A 23346-nucleotide genomic window follows, 5' to 3' on the forward strand; every position below is an offset into this window, starting at 1 on the left:
GACTCCACTGTCCTGGCGTCGTGAGGGAGCTTGTTCCACCATTGGGGTGCCAGAGCAGCGAACAGTTTTGACTGGGCTGAGCGGGAACTGTGCTTCCTCAGAGGTAGGGGGGCCAGCAGGCCAGAGGTGGATGAGCGCAGTGCCCTCGTTTGGGTGTAGGGACTGATCAGAGCCTGAAGGTACGGAGGTGCCGTTCCCCTCACGGCTCCGTAGGCAAGCACCATGGTCTTGTAGCGGATGCGAGCTTCAACTGGAAGCCAGTGGAGAGAGCGGAGGAGCGGGGTGACGTGAGAGAACTTGGGAAGGTTGAACACCAGACGGGCTGCGGTGTTCTGGATGAGTTGTAGGGGTTTAATGGCACAGGCAGGGAGCCCAGCCAACAGCGAGTTGCAGTAATCCAGACGGGAGATGAAAAGTGCCTGTATTAGGACCTGCGCCGCTTCCTGTGTGAGGCAGGGTCGTACTCTGCGAATGTTGTAGAGCATGAACCTACAAGATCGGGTCACCGCCTTGATGTTAGTGGAGAACGACAGGGTGTTGTCCAGGGTCACGCCAAGGTTCTTAGCGCTCTGGGAGGAGGACACAATGGAGTTGTCAACCGTGATGGCGAGATCATGGAACGGGCAGTCCTTCCCCGGGAGGAAAAGCAGCTCCGTCTTGCCAGGGTTCAGCTTGAGGTGGTGATCCGTCATCCACACTGATATGTCTGCCAGACATGCAGAGATGCGATTCGCCACCTGGTTATCAGAAGGGGGAAAGGAGAAGATTAATTGAGTGTTGTCTGCATAGCAATGATAGGAGAGACCATGTGAGGATATGACAGAGCCAAGTGACACTGGTGGTTCACAGTATCAAAGGCAGCAGATAGGTCTAGAAGGATGAGAGCAGAGGAGAGAGAGTTAGCTTTAGCAGTGCGGAGAGCCTCCGTGACACAGAGAAGAGCAGTCTCAGTTGAATGCCCAGTCTTGAAACCTGACTGATTTGGGTCAAGAAGGTCATTCTGAGAGAGATAGCAAGAGAGCTGGCCAAGGACGGCACGTTCAAGAGTTTTGGAGAGAAAAGAAAGAAGGGATACTGGTCTGTAGTTGTTGACATCGGAGGGATCGAGTGTAGGTTTTTTCAGAAGGGGTGCAACTCTCGCTCTCTTGAAGACGGAAGGGACGTAGCCAGCGGTCAAGGATGAGTTGATGAGCGAGGTGAGGTAAGGGAGAAAGTCTCCGGAAATTGTCTGGAGAAGAGAGGAGGGGATAGGGTCAAGCGGGCAGGTTGTTGGGCGGCCGGCCATCACAAGACGCGAGATTTCATCTGGAGAGAGGGAGGACAAAGAGGTCAAAGCACAGGGTAGGGCAGTGTGAGCAGGACCAGTGGTGTCGTTTGACAAACGAGGATCGGATGTCGTCGACCTTCTTTTCAAAATGGTTGACGAAGTCATCCGCAGAGAGGGAGGGGGGGGAGGAGGATTCAGGAGGGAGGAGAAGGTGGCAAAGAGCTTCCTAGGGTTACAGGCAGATGCTTGGAATTTAGAGTGGTAGAAAGTGGCTTTAGCAGCAGAAACAGAAGAGGAAAATGTAGAGAGGAGGGAGTGAAAGGATGCCAGGTCCGCAGGGAGGCGAGTTTTCCTCCATTTCCGCTCGGCTGCCCGGAGCCCTGTTCTGTGAGCTCGCAATGAGTCGTCGAGCCACGGAGCAGGAGGGGAGGACCGAGCCGGCCTGGAGGATAGGGGACATAAAGAGTCAAAGGATGCAGAAAGGGAGGAGAGGAGGGTTGAGGAGGCAGAATCAGGAGATAGGTTGGAGAAGGTTTGAGCAGAGGGAAGAGATGATAGGATGGAAGAGGAGAGAGTAGCGGGAGAGAGAGAGCGAAGGTTGCGACGGCGCAATACCATCCGAGTAGGGGCAGAGTGAGAAATGTTGGAGGAGAGCGAGAGGGAAAAGGATACAAGGTAGTGGTCGGAGACTTGGAGGGGAGTTGCAATGAGATTAGTGGAAGAACAGCATCTAGTAAAGATGAGGTCAAGCGTATTGCCTGCCTTGTGAGTAGGGGGGAAGGTGAGAGGGTGAGGTCAAAAGAGGAGAGGAGTGGAAAGGAGGAGGCAGAGAGGAATGAGTCAAAGGTAGACGTGGGGAGGTTAAAGTCACCCAGAAATGTGAGAGGTGAGCCATCCTCAGGAAAGGAACTTATCAAGGCGTCAAGCTCATTGATGAACTCTCCAAGGGAACCTGGAGGGCGATAAATGATAAGGATGTTAAGCTTGAATGGGCTGGTAACTGTGACAGCATGGAATTCAAAGGATGCGATAGACAGATGGGTCAGGGGAGAAAGAGAGAATGTCCACTTGGGAGAGATGAGGATTCCAGTGCCACCACCCCGCTGACCAGATGCTCTCGGGGTGTGCGAGAACACGTGGTCAGACGAGGAGAGAGCAGTAGGAGTAGCAGTGTTATCTGTGGTAATCCATGTTTCCGTCAGCGCCAAGAAGTCGAGGGACTGGAGGGTAGCATAGGCTGAGATGAACTCTGCCTTGTTGGCCGCAGATCGGCAGTTCCAGAGGCTGCCGGAGACCTGGAACTCCACGTGGGTTGTGCGCGCTGGGACCACCAGGTTAGAGTGGCAGCGGCCACGCGGTGTGAAGCGTTTATATGGCCTGTGCAGAGGGGAGAGAACAGGGATAGACAGACACATAGTTGACAAGCTGCAGAAGAGGCTACGCTAATGCAAAGGAGATTGGAATGACAAGTGGACTACACGTCTCGAATGTTCAGAAAGTTAAGCTTACGTTGCAAAAATCTTATTGACTAAAAAGACTAAAATGATACAGTACTGCTGGCTGGTGAAGTAGGCTAGCTAGCAGTGGCTGCGTTGTTGACTTTGTTTGAAAGTGTAGGTAACACTAGGTAACCTCGATAGTTTCAGTGCTACACCTTATCATGATACAAAGGCAACTATGTAGCTAGCTAACATAACACTAATCAAGACGTTCCTTTGTAATGTATTTAGTTTCTACAATGCTGCTCGTCGGTAATAGTTGGAAAATGGTGTCGCGGGGGACGAAAATAGCTGGCTTGCTAACCTCGATAATTACTCTAAACTACACAATTATCAAACTATGACAAAGACAACTATGTAGCTAGCTAACACTACACTAGTCAAATCGTTCCGTTGTAATGTATTAGTTTCTACAGTGCTGCTAGTCGGTAACGGTTGGCTAGCTAGCAGTGGGTTTGATGATGACTAGGTGTGTAGATAGATTATAGACAGATTGTATACAGATTATAGACAGATTGTAGACAGATTGTAGACAGATTATAGACAGATTGTAGACAGATTGTATAAAGATTATAGACAGATTATAGACAGATTTTGATGTCAGTAGTTTTATACCAGTAATTCCACAACTTTCACATTGCTAGGTGGGTTACATTGCTAGGTGGGTTACATTGCTAGGTGGGTTACATTGCTAGGTGGGTTACATTGCTAGGTGGGTTACATTGCTAGGTGGGTTACATGTGAACATGGTACCAGTGGGTTACATTGCTAGGTGTTGAGTTACATGTGAACATGGTACCAGTGGGTTACATTGCTAGGTGGGTTACATTGCTAGGTGGGTTACATTGCTAGGTGGGTTACATTGCTAGGTGTTGAGTTACATGTGAACATGGTACCAGTGGGTTACATTGATCGTATGTAATAGACAATACAGACTGGGAAAAGTTCAGAAACACCTGGGAACTCTGACATTTGTTTTTGCTCAGCCTGGGAAAAGTCGCTTCGAACGGTCGTCCAACTCAGAATTCCAACTCGGGAACTCGAGCATCTATCTAGAGCTCCGACTTTCCCACCGAAAGATCACCGACGTCATGAATAGACCTCGTATTTTCCAGAGTTCCCAGTTGTCTTGAAGGCGACATACAAAGCTAAAAGCCTGAATAGGTATATTATTTCTCTACGTTCCCCTCAGCCTATACTATGTCAAGGCGTGGTGATGTCGACGGCAGAGTAGTAGTTGTCATTTTAAATGTTTTTCTTTGTTAAAGGACCAAGTTCCTCTGTGGCTCTCTAATTTGGGCCTAGTTAACGTAGATTGGGAAAGCAGCTGCCAGGCTCCATAACGTAGCTCCAGAGTTAGCGTGGCAGATGGATCTACAGACTTCTATGGGCTGTAGACTAGAGTCCTATGGCGCCATAGGAACACAGCCATGTCTCAGGGCAAGACTGGACAAGGCCAGACAGAGGCAGGACCCTCAGACTGGGCCTGCTGGGCAGGACCCTCAGACTGGACCTGCTGGACAGGACCCTCAGACTGGGCCTGCTAGACATTAGCAGCCTCTATCCATCTGTCATATGGGAGACACATAGCTACAGCAGGTTGGGTAAGGTATTCTGGGGGGGGTGGATATGACCCGACATGTGCGTGTGTGTGTGTGTGTGTGTGTGTGTGTGTGTGTGTGTGTGTGGCGTCTCCAGCTGTGTGCTGTGACTACACTCTGTCCTCTGTTTACAATAACATCTCTCCCAGTCGGTCTCTGTAAATACTTAGTTCACATCCAGTGTTACAGTGTTTTCTCTGGGAGAGCTGTAAACACAACGCCTGACCTCTGATTTAGCCCCTATTAGTGTTGTGTTTTGGGGACGACCCAGCTGTATCTGAAGGCCAAACGTTAGCTTTGTCGCCTATAGTGCACTATTTTTGACCCCTATGGGCCCTAATCAAAAGTGGTGCACTAAATAGGGAATAGGGTGCTATATAGTCAAATAAAATGTGATTTGATTTCCTCGCTCTCTCACTCTTGCTCTCTCTATATATCTCTCTCCCTTTCTCTCTCACTTTCTCCTCTTTCTCCCTCTTTCCCTCTCGCTCCCTCTCTCCTCTCTCCCTCTCTCTCCCTCTCTCTCTCTACCTGTAGTCTTCTCTTACTGTAGTTTTCTCTACTGTAGTCTTCTCTTACTGTTGTATTCTTACTGTAGTTTTATCTACTGTAGTCTTTTCTTACTGTAGTATTCTTACTGTAGTAATATCTACTATAGTCTTCTCTTTCTGTAGTATTATCTACTGTAGTCTTCTCTTTCTGTGGTATTATCTACTGTAGTCTTCTCTTTCTGTAGTATTATCTACTGTAGTCTTCTCTTACTGTAGTAGCATCTACTGTAGTGTACTATTACTGTAGTCTTCTCTACTGTAATCTTCTCTTACTATAGTCTTCTGTAGTATTATCTACTGTAGTCTTCTCTTACTGTAGACTTCTCTTTCTGTAGTCTCTTCTTACTGTAGTATTCTCTACTGTAGTCTACTATTACTGTAATATTCTCTACTGTAGTCTACTATTACTGTAAATTTATCTACTGTAATCTTCTCTTTCTGTAGTCTTCTCTACTGTAGTCTTCTCTAACTGTATTATATACTGTACTGTATTCTTCTCTACTGTAGTCTTCTCTTTCTGTAGTCTTCTCTACTGTAGTCTTCTCTAACTGTATTATATACTGTACTGTAGTCTTCTCTACTGTAGTCTTCTCTTTCTGTAGTCTTCTCTACTGTAGTCTTCTCTAACTGTATTATATACTGTACTGTAGTCTTCTCTACTGTAGTCTTCTCTTTCTGTAGTCTTCTCTACTGTAGTCTTCTCTAACTGTATTATATACTGTACTGTAGTCTTCTCTACTGTAGTCTTCTCTTTCTGTAGTCTTCTCTACTGTAGTCTTCTCTAACTGTATTATATACTGTACTGTAGTCTTCTCTACTGTAGACTTCGCTTCCTGTAGTCTTCTCTTCCTGTAGTCTTCTCTTACTGTATTATTATCTACTGTAGTCTTATCTTTCTGTAGTCTTCTCTGCTGTAGTCTTCTCTAACTGTAGTCTTCTCTACTGTAGTCTTCTCTACTGTATTATTATCTACTGTAGTCTTATCTTTCTGTAGTCTTCTCTGCTGTAGTCTTTTATTTCTGTAGTCTTCTCTACTGTAGTCTTCTCTTACTATATTATTATCTACTGTAGTCTTATCTTTCTGTAGTCTTCTCTTTCTGTAGTCTTCTCTTTCTGTAGTCTTCTCTTTCTGTAGTCTTCTCTTTCTGTGGTCTTTGCTTTCTGTGGTCTCCTCTTACTGTAGTCTTCTCATACTGTAGTCTTCTCTTGCTGTATACTTCTCTTTCTGTAGTATTATCTACTGTAGTCTTTTCATACTATTGTCTTCGCTTACTGTAGTTTTATCTACTGTAATCTTCTCTTTCTGTAGTCTCCTCTACTGTAGTCTACTTTTACTGTAGTTCTCATAATGTAGTCTTCTCTTTCTGTAGTCTCCTCTACTGTAGTCTTACTGTAGTATTATCTACTGTAGCCTTCTCTTACTGTAGTCTTCTCTACTGTAGTCTACTCTTCCTGTAGTCTTTGATAAGGGACTACAGGAAGAGCAGTATATCAACCATACACCATCATCATGGACAGCTAGCAGCCGATTTAGTTCATAACATTCAAATCAAACCAAGTCAAATTGGATTTGTCACATGCACTGAATACAACAGGTGTAGACCTTACCTTGAAATGCTGAATACAACAGGTGTAGACCTTACCGTGAAATGCTGAATACAACAGGTGTAGACCTTACCGTGAAATGCTTACTTACAAGCCCTTAACCAACAATGCAGTTCAAGAAGAGTGAAGAAAATTAAACTAAAGTAAAAAATGTGTATAAAAAGTAACACAATAAAATAACAGTACAGAGGCTATATACAGGGGGTACCGGTACTGAGTCAATGTGTAGGGGTACAGGTTAGTAATGAGGCTATATACAGGGGGTACCGGTACCGAGTCAGTGGTACAGGTTAGTAATGAAGCTATATACATGGGGTACCGGTACCGAGTCAGTGGTACAGGTTAGTAATGAGGCTATATACAGGGGGTACCGGTACCGAGTCAGTGGTACAGGTTAGTAATGAGGCTATATACAGGGGGTACCGGTACTGAGTCAATGTGTAGGGGTACAGGTTAGTAATGAGGCTATATACAGGGGGTACCGGTACCGAGTCAATGTGTGGGGGTACAGGTTAGTCAAGGTAATTTGTACATGTAGGTGGGGGGTAAAGTGACTATGCATACATACAATGGCAAGAAAAAGTATGTGGATATTTTGGAATTACCTGGATTTCTGCATAAATTGGTCATAAAATGTTATCTGATCTCCATCTAAAGCACAACAATAGACAAACACTAATAACACACAAATAATTATATGTTTTCATGTCTTTATTGATCAGACCGTGTAAACATTCACAGTGCAGGGTGGAAAAAGTATGTGAACCCTTGGATTTAATAACTGGTTGACCCTCCTTTGGCAGAAATAACCTCAACCAAACGTTTTCTGTGGTTGCGGATCAGACCTGCACAACGGTCAGGAGGAATTTTGGACCATTCCTCTTTACAAAACTATTTCAGTTCAGCAATATTGTTGGTATGTCTGGTGTGAACTGCTCTCTTGAGGTCATGCCACAGCATCTCAATCGGGTTGAGGTCAGGACTCTGACTGGGCCACTCCAGAAGGAGTATTTTCTTCTGTTGAAGCCATTTTGTTGTTGATTTACTTCTGTGTTTTGGGTCGTTGTCCTGTTGCATCACCCAACTTCTGTTGAGCTTCAATTGGTGGACAGATAGCCTTACATTCTCCTGCAAAATGTCTTGATAAACTTGGGAATTCAATTTTGGAATCCATGACGCTCCCTCCACCATATTATACAGTTGGGAAGAGGTTTTGATGTTGGTGTGCTGTGCCTGTTTTTCTCCACACATAGTGTTGTGTGTTCCTTCCAAACAACACATCTGTAGTTTCATCTGTCCACAGAATATTCTGCCAGTAGCGCTGTGGAACATCTAGGTGCACTTTTGCGAACTTCAGATGTGCAGCAATGTTTTTTTGGACAGCAGTGGCATCTTCTGTGGTGTCTTCCCATGAACACCATTCTTGTTTAGTGTTTTACGTATCGTAGACCTGTCAAGAGAATTGTTAGCATGTTCCAGAGATTTCTGTAAATCTTTTTTTATTGCGTTTTATTTCACCTTTATTTAACCAGGAAGGGCTCATTGAGATTTGAAATCTCTTTTTCAAGAGCGTCCTGGCCAAGATAGGCAGCACCAAGTCATTACACAATTACAGACAGACAACATGAAAAACTACAAGTCATCTAGCAAAAACCATAGAATTCATAAGAGTATAACGAAATCATGAACAGCAAATTAAAAACATTGACAGGTCAAGGAACCAGCCTCAAAATCCTGTGTGAATTATTTAAAAACACCAATCGGGACAAGTTCATCCAGTTTAAAACTATTTTATAAGGCATTCCAAGCCGATGGCGCAGAGTACATAAAAGCTCTTTTACCAAATTCAATTTGGACATTTGTAACAGTTAGCAGGATACGAAGAGAGTACCCACCACCAATCTGAAGAATAAAAATGCCCAAATAAAATGGTAATAAACCCCAAATGGCTTTGTAAATACAAGTATACCAGTGACTGAGCCTATGAGTGACTAGAGAAGGCCAGCCAACCCTGGTATATAAAGTGCAGTGGTGCGTAAGGGTTTTTCAGTTTAAAATAAATCTCTCGATGGTGCAGCTGTAGAACTTTTTGAGGATCTGGGGACCCATGCCAAATTTTTTAGTCTCCTGAGGGGGAAAAAGCGCTGTCGTGCCCTCTTCACAACTGTCTTGGTGTGTTTGGATCATGATAGTTTGTTGGTGATGTGGACACCAAGGAATTGAAATTCTCGACCCGCTCCACTACAGCCCTGTCGATGTTAATGGTGGCCTGTTCGGCCTTCCTTTTCCTGTAGTCCACAATCAGCTCCTTTGTCTTGCTCACGTTGAGGGAGAGGTTGTTGTTATCCTGGCACCACACTGCCAGATCTCTGACCTCCTCCCTATAGGCCGTCTCATCGTTGTCAGTGATCAGTCCTACCACTGTTGTGTCGTCAGCCAACTTAATGATGGTGTTGGAGTCGTGCTTGGCCACGCAGTTGTGGGTGAACAGGGAGTACAGGAGGGGACTAAACACACAACCCTGAGGGGCCCCTGTGTTGAGGATCAGCATGGCAGATGTGTTGTTGCCTCCCCTTACCACCAGAGCTGTGTTTTGTGTTAAATGAGTGACACCTGCTCTGTTGATATCTTCATACTGCACTGTCCTTTACAAAAATCAATAGGCCTATGCTACTGTATGTATGCTGGTCACAGCAAAGCAAAGCTGAAGGACATGATATAACCACAACCACTTATTTTACTACCTATTCTAATTTGCAACCTGGTAAAATCACAGCTGGTTTGGTTCCCCCTCTGTTTTGGTTCTAACTCCTGGTTTGGTTAAATGTTTGGTTTGGTTAAACATCTGGGTTAGTTCTAAACTCCTGGTTTGGTTAAATGTTTGGTTTGGTTAAACATCTGGGTTAGTTCTAAACCCCTGGTTTGGTTAAAAGTCTGGGTTGGTTCTAAACCCCTGGTTTGGTTAAACATCTGGGTTTGTTCTAAACCCCTGGTTTGGTTAAAAGCCTGGGTTGGTTCTAAACCCCTGGTTTGGTTAAAAGTCTGGGTTGGTTCTAAACCCCTGGTTTGGTTAAAAGTCTGGGTTGGTTCTAAACCCCTGGTTTGGTTAAAAGTCTGGGTTGGTTCTAAACCCCTGGTTTGGTTAAATGTCTGGGTTGGTTCTAAACCCCTGGTTTGGTTAAATGTCTGGTTTGGTTCTAAACATCTGGTTTGGTTCTAAACCCCTGGTTTGGTTAAACCCCTGGTTTGGTTAAACGTCTGGTTTGGTTCTAAACCCCTGCTCTCTCTCTCTCTCTCTCTCCAGTCCCACCCTCTGTCCCTGTGCAACACCAGTGAAGATGAGCGCCAGGAGTCAGACTTCATCAGCATCGTCAAGCTGGAGAGCCCGGAGCGCAAGGTGCCTCAGTGTCTGCCCCTGCTCAACAAGGTAACACCATCGATACACATGCATACTGTTTAAGAACTATGGAAGGGTTGAGTGGTGGCAGTGATTCAGTTGAATAGTGAAATAAGTATCTTGTCCAAGTGAAGGGCTGTCTTCGCCGGGCCTACTATCCACTCCTACAGTAGATCCAGCTAAATGTTTTTCCCCTGGCCTACTATCCACTCCTACAGTAGATCCAGCTAAATCTGTTCCCCTGGCCTACTATCCAGTCCTACAGTAGATCCAGCTAAATGTTTTCCCCTGGCCTACTATCCACTCCTACAGTAGATCCAGCTAAATGTTTTTCCCCTGGCCTACTATCCACTCCTACAGTAGATCCAGCTAAATCTGTTCCCCTGGCCTACTATCCAGTCCTACAGTAGATCCAGCTAAATGTTTTCCCCTGGCCTACTATCCACTCCTACAGTAGATCCAGCTAAATGTTTTCCCCTGGCCTACTATCCAGTCCTACAGTAGATCCAGCTAAATGTTTTCCCCTGGCCTACTATCCACTCCTACAGTAGATCCAGCTAAATGTTTTCCCCAGGCCTACTATCCACTCCTACAGTAGATCCAGCTAAATGTTTTCTCCTGGCCTACTATCCACTCCTACAGTAGATCCAGCTAAATGTGTTTCCCTGGCCTACTATCCACTCCTACAGTAGATCCAGCTAAATGTTTTCCCCTGGCCTACTATCCACTCCTACAGTAGATCCAGCTAAATGTTTTCCCCTGGCCTACTATCCACTCCTACAGTAGATCCAGCTAAATGTTTTCCCCTAGCCTACTATCCACTCCTACAGTAGATCCAGCTAAATGTTTTCCCCTGGCCTACTATCCACTCCTACAGTAGATCCAGCTAAATGTTTTCCCCTGGCCTACTATCCACTCCTACAGTAGATCCAGCCTGGAGAAGGGTTGATGGGGAAAGTTAGTAGAATGTTGGCAGAATGTTGAGGATACTATGCTGCCATAGCTGTGATCTCTGAGAATTAACGGATGTGATGGGTGGGTGGACAGAGATCCCCCTGCTTCCTGGCGCTGAGGCCACAGCTATCACTGGTTATACCCAGGACCCCGGGCTAAGGTAACAGCTGTCACTGGTTATACCCAGGACCCCGGGCTAAGGTAACAGCTGTCACTGGTTATACCCAGGACCCCGGGCTAAGGTAACAGCTGTCACTGGTTATACCCAGGACCCCGGGCTAAGGTAACAGCTGTCACTGGTTATACCCAGGACCCCGGGCTAAGGTAACAGCTATCACTGGTAGTAACCAGGACCCCGGGCTAAGGTAACAGCTGTCACTGGTTATACCCAGGACCCCGGGCTAAGGTAACAGCTGTCACTGGTTATACCCAGGACCCCGGGCTAAGGTAACAGCTGTCACTGGTTATACCCAGGACCCCGGGCTAAGGTAACAGCTGTCACTGGTTATACCCAGGACCCCGGGCTAAGGTAACAGCTGTCACTGGTTATACCCAGGACCCGTACTTAATTGTTCTGTAAAAACATAAATGTTGGAATAACTGAGTCACTGCAGACTGACAAAAAATAAAAAATTGATTCAAGCTTTAATGACTACACTGTGTTGTCCCATAAACACACCAAGTTCTCTTCCTTATACAGAGGGGCCCTTGAACAAAGGCCTTTTGGTGTAGTCCCGAAGCAATAGAGGCCCCCCTGTCTCCCTCAGTGGTATCCGATATGTTTTGAGATCAGATGTGGGTATAAAGTCCTGTTGTCTGGGTACTCTGTGAAAACTATAAAATGCTGTAAACCAGCGTTTCTCAAACGTGGTCCTGGAGACTTTTTGTTGCCTTAGTACTACACAGCCGATTCAAATAATCAAAGCTTGATAATTAGATAATTTTTTGAATCAGCTGTGTAGTGCTAGGGCAAAAAACTGAAATGTACACCCCCTTGAGGTCCACAGGACCGAGTTTGAGAAACACTGCTGTTAACTGTTTCTCCAGCCACATGCATCCCCATTTCCTTTGGTGGGATTCTAAAAGTTTAGGCTCTTCTCTTCTTCATGGCAGAATTAATGGGGATTTAGTGGCTACGTCTGTAGAAGAGTTTACACTTCAGTTTGCCTGAATATGAATGAAATGTTTTCGATAGATGTAAATAGTTGTAGGGTTACTAAAATCTGGTAATGTTACCAAAATTCCCTTGATTGCTGGAATCAGGAGGGAATGAGTAGGAAATATAGTCCCGTGAAGCTCAGTTGCTAGAGAATGTCGCTTGCAATGCCAGGCTTGTGGGTTCGATTCTCATGAGGGACCAGTATGAAAAAGGCAAACACTCAACACTGTAAGTCACTCTGGATAAGAGTGTCTGCTAAATTATTCAAATGAAATCCAGAATGGTTCAATTAGGGAGTTTTAGGAAAGTTACTAGAATGTTGCAACCCCACATACTTCTTCTATTCATTATTGTTTAGCCAACACCTGCCTGGGATGCTGTGTAGTCTGTCCCCCACCATCTCCTGCCTGGGATGCTGTGTAGTCTGTCCCCCACCATCTCCTGTCTGGGATGCTGTGTAGTCTGTCCCCCACCATCGCCTGCCTGTGATGCTGTGTAGTCTGTCCCCCACCATCGCCTACCTGGGATGCTGTGTAGTCTGTCCCCCACCATCGCCTACCTGGGATGCTGTGTAGTCTGTCCCCCACCATCGCCTACCTGGGATGCTGTGTAGTCTGTCCCCCACCATCGCCTACCTGGGATGCTGTGTAGTCTGTCCCCCACCATCGCCTACCTGGGATGCTGTGTAGTCTGTCCCCCACCATCTCCTGCCTGGGATGCTGTGTAGTCTGTCCCCCACCATCTCCTGTCTGGGATGCTGTGTAGTCTGTCCCCCACCATCGCATACCTGGGATGCTGTGTAGTCTGTCCCCCACCATCGCCTACCTGGGATGCTGTGTAGTCTGTCCCCCACCATCGCCTACCTGGGATGCTGTGTAGTCTGTCCCCCACCATCGCCTACCTGGGATGCTGTGTAGTCTGTCCCCCACCATCGCCTACCTGGGATGCTGTGTAGTCTGTCCCCCACCATCGCCTACCTGGGATGCTGTGTAGTCTGTCCCCCACCATCGCCTGCCTGGGATGCTGTGTAGTCTGTCCCCCACCATCTCCTGCCTGGGATGCTGTGTAGTCTGTCCCCCACCATCGCCTACCTGGGATGCTGTGTAGTCTGTCCCCCACCATCGCCTACCTGGGATGCTGTGTAGTCTGTCCCCCACCATCGCCTACCTGGGATGCTGTGTAGTCTGCGTTTTATAATCTTAACTAATTTAAATATGTAACGCGTTAAAACCCGCCGTCACGTCCGCGTCATGCGGCTTTGTTTACAAACCGTAAAATAGCTGAAGCTGAATTTATCAGAACCATACTGATAACATCTATGTTGTGACTGTTAGCCAGCAAGTTACTTAGCAACATGCCGGGAAAAAACCCCACACTGTGTTGTGACTGGATACCATAGTGTTAAATTAACGTATTCCCGTAAAATGCCAGCATCCGACAGCCGTAGCTGCTTCTCATTTCGGGTGGACAGGCAGAACCGATAACTTTCATGTCACACGTGTGCAGTGCACATTTCCAGCAAAGTTGCTTTATCAATTGGGGTGAACATTGGATGGGTCTTGCCAGGAAGTTAATCCTGAAGACAGCTGATGTACCATCATTAACAGTGGGTCAGTACCGACCATAATGTATCACAGGTTTTGATGAGTCCGACACGGTGGCTGGAACTGCGAGCTGCTTTGACCTGTGAACGGTATATTTTCTGTAACACACCTGATAGTCACTATGCTTATTGTTATACCATCCCTACATTGAGTCTAGTATTATTTTAGTTTCCATCTCCTTTTTGTCTTTCCACTATCATCAAGCAGTAATGATAGAGGTTTTAGAAAATTCAACACATACTCTGTCTGCACAGCTGCCCGGGCAACCTCCTCAGCAGCTTTCACAAGGCAAAGAAGGGAAAATGCTGTGAAGACAGACCCAACATACTGTCAGTCACGTGTTTGTTTCAGTCCCACACATTCCAAATACAAACATTGAAAAGTTTCACCAAAAAAGTGCACAACCAAATATTGCATATTTCAAATTGAGTACTTGAGAAATACCAGAAAACACATTGTAGAATGAGTAGATCACTACGTAAACAAATTGATAGCATCATAACTCAGAACATAAAAATAAAAGGAAATTAAATTCACTACCCATTTAACAAACGTTTCCCCTTCATTTCCTGGATCTCCTCTTCAACGAGGTTACCCGTGATCCAGCAGTGTGAGCTGTCTATCCCAGGACCGCTCTCTGCCCAGTGTGTGCTGTCTATCCCAGGACCCCTCTCTGCCCAGTGTGAGCTGTCTATCCCATCTCTCTGCCCAGTGTGAGCTGTCTATCCCAGGACCCCTCTCTGCCCAGTGTGAGCTGTCTATCCCAGAACCCCTCTCTGCCCAGTGTGAGCTGACTATCCCAGGACCCCTCTCTGCCCAGTGTGAGCTGTCTATCCCAGTACCCCTCTCTGCCCAGTGTGAGCTGTCTATCCCAGGACCCCTCTCTGCCCAGTGTGAGCTGTCTTTCCCATCTCTCTGCCCAGTGTGAGCTGTCTATCCCAGTACCCCTCTCTGCCCAGTGTGAGCTGTCTATCCCAGGACCCCTCTCTGCCCAGTGTGAGCTGTCTATCCCAGGACCCCTCTCTGCCCAGTGTGAGCTGTCTATCCCAGGACCCCTCTCTGCCCAGTGTGAGCTGTCTATCCCACCTCTCTGCCCAGTGTGAGCTGTCTATCCCAGGACCCCTCTCTGCCCAGTGTGAGCTGTCTATCCCACCTCTCTGCCCAGTGTGAGCTGTCTATCCCAGGACCCCTCTCTGCCCAGTGTGAGCTGTCTGTCCCAGGACCCCTCTCTGCCCAGTGTGAGCTGTCTATCCCAGGACCCCTCTCTGCCCAGTGTGAGCTGTCTATCCCATCTCTCTGCCCAGTGTGAGCTGTCTATCCCACCTCTCTGCCCAGTGTGAGCTGTCTATCCCAGTACCCCTCTCTGCCCAGTGTGAGCTGTCTATCCCAGGACCCCTCTCTGCCCAGTGTGAGCTGTCTATCCCAGGACCCCTCTCTGCCCAGTGTGAGCTGTCTATCCCACCTCTCTGCCCAGTGTGAGCTGTCTATCCCAGTACCCCTCTCTGCCCAGTGTGAGCTGTCTATCCCATCTCTCTGCCCAGTGTGAGCTGTCTATCCCAGTACCCCTCTCTTCCCAGTGTGAGCTGTCTATCCCAGGACCCCTCTCTGCCCAGTGTGAGCTGTCTATCCCAGTACCCCTCTCTGCCCAGTGTGAGCTGTCTATCCCAGGACCCCTCTCTGCCCAATGTGAGCTGTCTATCCCACCTCTCTGCCCAGTGTGAGCTGTCTATCCCAGGACCCCTCTCTGCCCAGTGTGAGCTGTCTATCCCAGGACCCCTCTCTGCCCAGTGTGAGCTGTCTATCCCAGGACCCCTCTCTGCCCAGTGTGAGCTGTCTATCCCAGGACCCCTCTCTGCCCAGTGTGAGCTGTCTATCCCAGGACCCCTCTCTGCCCAGTGTGAGCTGTCTATCCCATCTCTCTGCCCAGTGTGAGCTGTCTATCCCATCTCTCTGCCCAGTGTGAGCTGTCTATCCCACCTCTCTGCCCAGTGTGAGCTGTCCATCCCAGTACCCCTCTCTGCCCAGTGTGAGCTGTCTATCCCACCTCTCTGCCCAGTGTGAGCTGTCTATCCCAGTACCCCTCTCTGCCCAGTGTGAGCTGTCTATCCCATCTCTCTGCCCAGTGTGAGCTGTCTATCCCAGTACCCCTCTCTGCCCAGTGTGAGCTGTCTATCCCAAGACCCCTCTCTGCCCAGTGTGAGCTGTCTATCCCAGTACCCCTCTCTGCCCAGTGTGAGCTGTCTATCCCACCTCTCTGCCCAGTGTGAACTGTCTATCCCAGTACTCCTCTCTGCCCAGTGTGAGCTGTCTATCCCAGGACCTCTCTGCCCAGTGTGAGCTGTCTATCCCACCTCTCTGCCCAGTGTGAGCTGTCTATCCCAGGACCCCTCTCTGCCCAGTGTGAGCTGTCTATCCCAGGACCCCTCTCTGCCCAGTGTGTGCTGTCTATCCCAGGACCCCTCTCTGCCCAGTGTGAGCTGTCTATCCCATCTCTCTGCCCAGTGTGAGCTGTCTATCCCACCTCTCTGCCCAGTGTGAGCTGTCTATCCCACCTCTCTGCCCAGTGTGAGCTGTCTATCCCACCTCTCTGCCCAGTGTGAGCTGTCTATCCCAGTACCCCTCTCTGCCCAGTGTGAGCTGTCTATCCCAGGACCCCTCTCTGCCCAGTGTGAGCTGTCTATCCCATCTCTCTGCCCAGTGTGAGCTGTCTATCCCAGTACCCCTCTCTGCCCAGTGTGAGCTGTCTATCCCAGGACCCCTCTCTGCCCAGTGTGAGCTGTCTATCCCAGGACCCCTCTCTGCCCAGTGTGAGCTGTCTATCCCAGGACCCCTCTCTGCCCAATGTGAGCTGTCTATCCCAGTACTCCTCTCTGCCCAGTGTGAGCTGTCTATCCCAGGACCTCTCTGCCCAGTGTGAGCTGTCTATCCCAGGACCCCTCTCTGCCCAGTGTGAGCTGTCTATCCCACCTCTCTGCCCAGTGTGAGCTGTCTATCCCACCTCTCTGCCCAGTGTGAGCTGTCTATCCCAGACCCTCTCTGCCCAGTGTGAGCTGTCTATCCCAGGACCCCTCTCTGCCCAGTGTGAGCTGTCTATCCCAGGACCCCTCTCTGCCCAGTGTGAGCTGTCTATCCCATCTCTCTGCCCAGTGTGAGCTGTCTATCCCATCTCTCTGCCCAGTGTGAGCTGTCTATCCCACCTCTCTGCCCAGTGTGAGCTGTCTATCCCACCTCTCTGCCCAGTGTGAGCTGTCTATCCCACCTCTCTGCCCAGTGTGAGCTGTCTATCCCAGTACCCCTCTCTGCCCAGTGTGAGCTGTCTATCCCAGGACCCCTCTCTTCCCAGTGTGAGCTGTCTATCCCAGGACCCCTCTCTGCCCAGTGTGAGCTGTCTATCCCACCTCTCCTCTCTGCCCAGTGTGAGCTGTCTATTTTTAAGCTTGCTTGTTGCCCGTGTTTAGCACACATCTGAGTCGTCTATTCCCCAGCAGCCATGGCCCATGTTCCAGTCAGATTAGTTTGTTTACAGTCCGGCCCGGGCCCGGCAGTCAGATCTATAGATACACAGACGGGACGTGGGTTGGTCGGCCACAGAGCCTTATGCTGCACACACCACCACCGCACACCGCCCAGAATAGACCTTTTAAGCAAACAAAGTTTAGCAGCTATGAACCTTGGAGGATAAGGTTACATTGTAGTCCTTTGTTTTTTTTATTTGAGTTTTTTTTCCTAGAGGGTTCGTATCCCTGGCGACAGACAACGTGCACCCCAGGGACGTGCTAGATTCCTTTCCTGATGTGTGGTGTTTTTTTACACAAATGTCCTCTAAAAAGTAATTTTTCTCTCCAGTTGCTTGGACATCACAGTTCATTTTGGGAAGAGCTTTTGAAGGCCAGTGCTGAGCTGAAAGTATGCCAAACGTTTCATTCCAATCTTCTCTTATGGGTGGGGATCTGCTGTAGTAAACATCTCCTTCTAACCAGGGATAAGACATAAGAGACATACGTGGTCGCTTAGGGACCCAGGCTGCAAGGAGCCCCCCCCCCCCAAAACTCACTGGAGGTCTCAACTTACTGTTGAGAGTTAGAATAGTAGAATACACAAAGTGTAAGTTCGAAATGTGCTTGTGGATCAGAGGTTTTTTATCTTGTTTTGTCATCACTGACAGTCACTCAATTAGCCATGACAGTTTTCAATTTAGATTGGTAAGTTAGTCTAGCAGTTTAGATTGGTAAATTAGTCTAGCCAGTTTTAGATTGGTAAATTAGTCTAGCCAGTTTAGATTGGTAAGTTAGTCTAGCAGTTTAGATTGGTAAGTTAGTCTAGCCAGTTTTAGATTGGTAAGTTAGTCTAGCCAGTTTTAGATTGGTAAGTTAGTCTAGCCAGTTTAGATTGGTAAGTTAGTCTAGCCGGTTTAGATTGGTAAGGTAGTCTAGCCGGTTTAGATTGGTAAGTTAGTCTAGCCGGTTTAGATTGGTAAGTTAGTCTAGCCGGTTTAGATTGGTAAGTTAGTCTAGCCGGTTTAGATTGGTAAGTTAGTCTAGCCGGTTTAGATTGGTAAGTTAGTCTAGCCGGTTTTAGATTGGTAAGTTAGTCTAGCCAGTTATACAAATTTGCGGTAGTCACGGCTGAATACTGACGTAGCTCGCAGGGCACATGCATAGGGGCCCTGACCTCCAGAGGCACCTCATTGATTTTTGTTAGTTGGTCTCACTCAGATATCAATAACATGGCATAAGTCATGGCAAAATGTGTGGAATTGCAGGAAATTAGCTTTAAAATGGCAAAAATGTATTTACACCCCATGCCAAAATAGGTAGAAATTGTAGGAAACTTGCTTTAGAATTTCTCTCTACTCTATGGCAAAATGTGTAGAACTGCAGAAAACCTGCTTTAAAACTGCAACATGTGTAGAATAGCAGGAAATGAACTTTTAAACCTACATTTTTCTCTCCGCCATCACGGTGGGGCAACTAAAAAGGCCAGAGCTGGCCTTGCTTCTAACAAAATGACATTCACTTTGAACCATGGAGTGAAATAGCAATTGTGTATGCTATTTGGCCCGACTGCTGGACTGACTGTCCCATATGTTTGTCCATTAGACTGTAGGAAGTACACGTAGGACCCTACTGTAGACTGTCTTTGTCCGTTAGACTGTAGGAGTCTACTGTAGGACTGTCTTTGTCCATTAGACTGTAGGAGCCTACTGTAGACTGTCTTTGTCCATTAGACTGTAGGAGTCTACTGTAGGACTGTCTTTGTCCGTTCAACTGTAGGAGCCTACTGTAGGACTGTCTTTGTCCGTTGACTGTAGGAGCCTACCGTAGGACTGTCTTTGTCCGTTAGACTGTAGGAGCCTACCGTAGGACTGTGTTTGCCCATTACACTGTAGGAGCCTACTGTAGGACTGTCTTTGTCCGTTAGACTGTAGGAGCCTACTGTAGACTGTCTTTGTCCGTTAGACTGTAGGAGCCTACTGTAGGACTGTCTTTGTCCATTAGACTGTAGGAGCCTACTGTAGGACTGTCTTTGTCCGTTAGACTGTAGGAGTCTACTGTAGGACTTTTCTTTGTCCGTTAGACTGTAGGAGCCTACTGTAGGACTGTCTTTGTCCATTAGACTGTAGGAGCCTACTGTAGGACTGTCTTTGTCCATTAGACTGTAGGAGCCTACTGTAGGACTGTGGGACTTTAGGTGAGTGTATCTATCTATCCATCTATCCATCTATCCATCCATCCATCCATCCATCCATCCATCCATCCGTTAAAGACCGTCTATGGCCGTGCTGCTGACACACATCCCTATTGGCTGTCTCTCCATTTGCATGTGGAAACCATCCTCTTCATGCAAATGTCCAGGTTCAGGATTTCTCTGCAGCTTTATTAGTGTCTCACCACATCGACCGACCGACCAGAGCCTTTTTTTATACTTGTACTAGACTATACAAAGTGTTATGTGTCCATGGCCATGGCTCCCAGGCTTAGGCCTTTGAACAATACTAAACTCTGGCTGAAAACAATGGCCAAAACAACAAGTAGGCTGTAGTCTAAACAACAGGTTGAGTTTGGAATGAAGGGAAATACCTCTCCTTGTAGACACACAGTGGGTCTGGATAGGACAAACAGTGATGATATTCCTAAAGTCTTAACCATAATCTTCCTCTAGCAGACGGCTGATCCACAAAGCTGTGTTTCATGAAGTAAACACCAGTATTAAGAGTAGCTACGTTCTTCTGTGAAAACAGAATAGCTCATTGCTCTGTAGAAGGATGTGGTGTTCTGGCTGTCATGTCTGAGCTTGTTGTCTCCCTCCCATAGAATGTCTTTCTTCATTGATTCTTCCTCTTCTTTGATGAAAAAAAGCCTTTTGGCCTGCTTGTACAGTAATCCACTTTCCTTTAACTGATGCGTTAAAAATCAGAGTGATGTGTGTGTCTGTGCGTGCGTGCATGTGTGTGTGTACATTTGTGTGTGTGTGGGTGTGCCAGAGTACACCTGTGTGTGTGTGATCCCATGCTACTCTCTGTGCTCTCAGGGAGGTAGCTACAGGAAGACTAGCCCTAGTGACAGGAGGTAGCTACAGGAAGACTAGCCCTAGTGACAGGAGGTAGCTACAGGAAGACTAGCCCTAGTGACAGGAGGTAGCTACAGGAAGACTAGCCCTAGTGACAGGAGGTAGCTACAGGAAGACTAGCCCTAGTGACAGGAGGTAGCTACAGGAAGACTAGCCCTAGTGACAGGAGGTAGCTACAGGAAGACTAGCCCTAGTGACAGGAGGTAGCTACAGGAAGACTAGCCCTAGTGACAGGAGGTGGCTACAGGAAGACTAGCCCCAGTGACAGGAGATGGCTACAGGAAGACTAGCCCTAGTGACAGGTGGTGGCTACAGGAAGACTAGCCCTAGTGACAGGAGGTAGCTGCAGGAAGACAGGAGGTAGCTACAGGAAGACTAGCCCTAGTGACAGGAGGTAGCTACAGGAAGACTAGCCCTAGTGACAGGAGGTAGCTACAGGAAGACTAGCCCTAGTGAAAGGAGGTAGCTACAGGAAGACTAGCCCTAGTGACAGGAGGTAGCTACAGGAAGACTAGCCCTAGTGACAGGAAATAGCTACAGGAAGACTAGCCCTAGTGACAAGAGATAGCTACAGGAAGACTAGCCCTAGTGACAGGAAGTAGCTACAGGAAGACTAGCCCTAGTGACAGGAAATAGCTACAGGAAGACTAGCCCTAGTGAAAGGAGGTAGCTACAGGAAGACTAGCCCTAGTGACAGGAAGTAGCTACAGGAAATCACACACACACACACAAAACCTAGTCAGTACAGCAGATGGGGTGGACAGTGACATTGACCCTAGGCTGTTCCTTCCTGCCTGGTGGTTTTCACTGACCCCAGGCTGTGAGGTTTTACATGCAAAAATCAGAAGGTACACAATGAATGAATGGAGCCTCAGGGGTAAATGTAAATCAGTGTCCCCGCAGGAGGCCTTTTGGGAAGCCGTCATTGTAAATACGAATTTGTTCTTAACTGACTTGCCTAGTTAAATAACACTAAATTAATATATATATATTACCTTGACATTAATTCCTTTCCAAAGACATAGATTCACTCAGGCTGGTTAAACTGGACTACTGCTATGTTCTTCATCCTCTTACTTCAGCGCTCAGTGGATTTTAACCAGGCTAGCATTCACTAGCTGACTCTGTCTTTGAAGCAGGCACTAGTGTAGTCGGTGTAGTGTGTGTAGTCTACCACAGTGGAGGTATTATCCAGATCCAGCCAGTACCCTCCGTCTCTCCCATTCCTTCCATAACGTTAACAGGCTGATATTATCAGGGAAGTACAGGCCACGCTCACAGGGTTTTTGATAAAGAAAAACAATTGAAACCTCTGTAGGGGGCCTCCCCCCCTCACCACCAGCATGCACACACACACCCATACCACACACACACACACACATACCACACACACACATACCACACACACATACCACTCACACACACACATACCACTCACACACACCGCACACACATACACACACACACACACACACACACACACACATACCACACACACACATACCACACACACATACCACTCACACACACACATACCACTCACACACACCGCACACACACACACACACACACACACACACACACATAACACTCACACACACACATAACACTCACACACACACATAACACACACACACACCTCCCACACTATGCCAACATCATCATCTCATCCAGTCTGACTCCACAGTGCCAAAAGAAGAAAGTATTGAAACAATGTGGAAGAAGGAGCAGAGTTAGCCTGGGGCCCACGAGCCTTGGCCTTCAGTGTTGTGACTGAGGTCAGGCTGTTTCTCTTTTTCTCTGTCTGTCTGTCTGTCTGTCTGTCTGTCTGTCTGTCTGTCTGTCTGTCTGTCTGTCTGTCTGTCTGTCTGTCTGTCTGTCTGTCTGTCTGTCTGTCTGTCTGTCTGTCTGTCTGTCTGTCTGTCTGTCTGTCTGTCTGTCTGTCTGTCTGTCTGTCTGTCTCTCTACCTCTCTACCTCTACCAGATAGGACAGACTGACCCTAGCCCTGCGATATATAGACTATTGCAGCATAGATTCTGGAGTTATCTTTGATTGTTTTTATTCTCCTCAATCAGGTTGTAAAAGGCTACTGATCGAGTAGCAGCGAGGTCTCTTCGATACTGCACTGTATTATCTTTCCAAGCTAGTGGGGAGAATTCCATTTCCATTCCAATTTTCTGGAAGCTTGCTTCAGGGTTTAGGTATTTTCAGTATCCCAGGGAGCTCATTTCTTGTGACAATTATATATATATATTTTTAAAATGTGCGACTGCATCTAATGTATTACACAAGGTTAAGTTTAGGTCCTCAGTTTGATGTTCAACAGGTTTTTGGACTCCTGACGTCCTCCTAAGTGGAGGAAGTCTGGAAGGGCATCTAGGAATCTTTGGGTTGTCTGAGAATTTATAGCACGGCTTTTGATGATCCTTAGTTGGGGTCTGAACAGATTGTTTGTTGCGTTTGCAAATGTAATAAGAGGGTCTGATAGTCCAGGATTATGAAGATTTATTTTTATTTTTTTATATCCACAATATTTATTCCGCGGAAGAAAACTAGGTCCGGAGTATAACTGTGGCAGTGAGTAGGTCCAGAGACATGTTGGACAAAACCCACTGAGTCGATGATGGCTCCGATGATGGACTTTTACATGTGAATATTAAAGTCACCAAAAATGTGAATATTATCTGCCATGATTACGCGGTCCGATAGGAATTCAGGGAACTCAGTGAGGAACGCTGTATACGGCCCAGGAGGCCTGTAAACAGTAGCTATAAAAAGTGATTCAGTAGGCTGCATATATTTCATGACTAGAAGCTGAAAAGACATTAATTAATCATTCATTTAAATTTGCTATCATAAATGTTAGCAACGCCTTTGCGGGATGCACGGGGGGTATGGTCACTAGTGTAACCAGGGGGTGAGGCCTCATTTAACACAGTAAATTCATCAGGCTCAAGCCATGTTTCAGTCAGGCCAATCACATCAAGATTATGATCAGTGATTAGTTCATTGACTATAACTGCCTTTTGAAGTGAGGGTAGTCCTATTTTGAGATGTGAGATACTATCACAATCTCTTTCAATATTGACAGGAATGGAGGAGGTCTTTATTCCAGTCCTAGACTAAGGCACAGACTC

General features: G+C 47.1%; 1 protein-coding gene across 1 annotated transcript in view; it reads left to right on the plus strand.

Moving 5' to 3' along the window:
• Positions 1–23346, plus strand: part of LOC106603954 (E3 ubiquitin-protein ligase RNF43) — a 219130-nt gene that overhangs the window by 112014 nt on the left and 83770 nt on the right. The window contains exon 2 of the mRNA XM_045717401.1: positions 9828–9950. Within this exon, the coding sequence (XP_045573357.1) occupies positions 9828–9950 (123 nt within the window). The remainder of the gene's footprint in view (positions 1–9827; positions 9951–23346) is intronic.

The sequence above is a fragment of the Salmo salar genome, chromosome ssa04 (assembly GCF_905237065.1).
Source record: "Salmo salar chromosome ssa04, Ssal_v3.1, whole genome shotgun sequence".
In the NCBI taxonomy this organism is placed as follows: domain Eukaryota; kingdom Metazoa; phylum Chordata; class Actinopteri; order Salmoniformes; family Salmonidae; genus Salmo; species Salmo salar.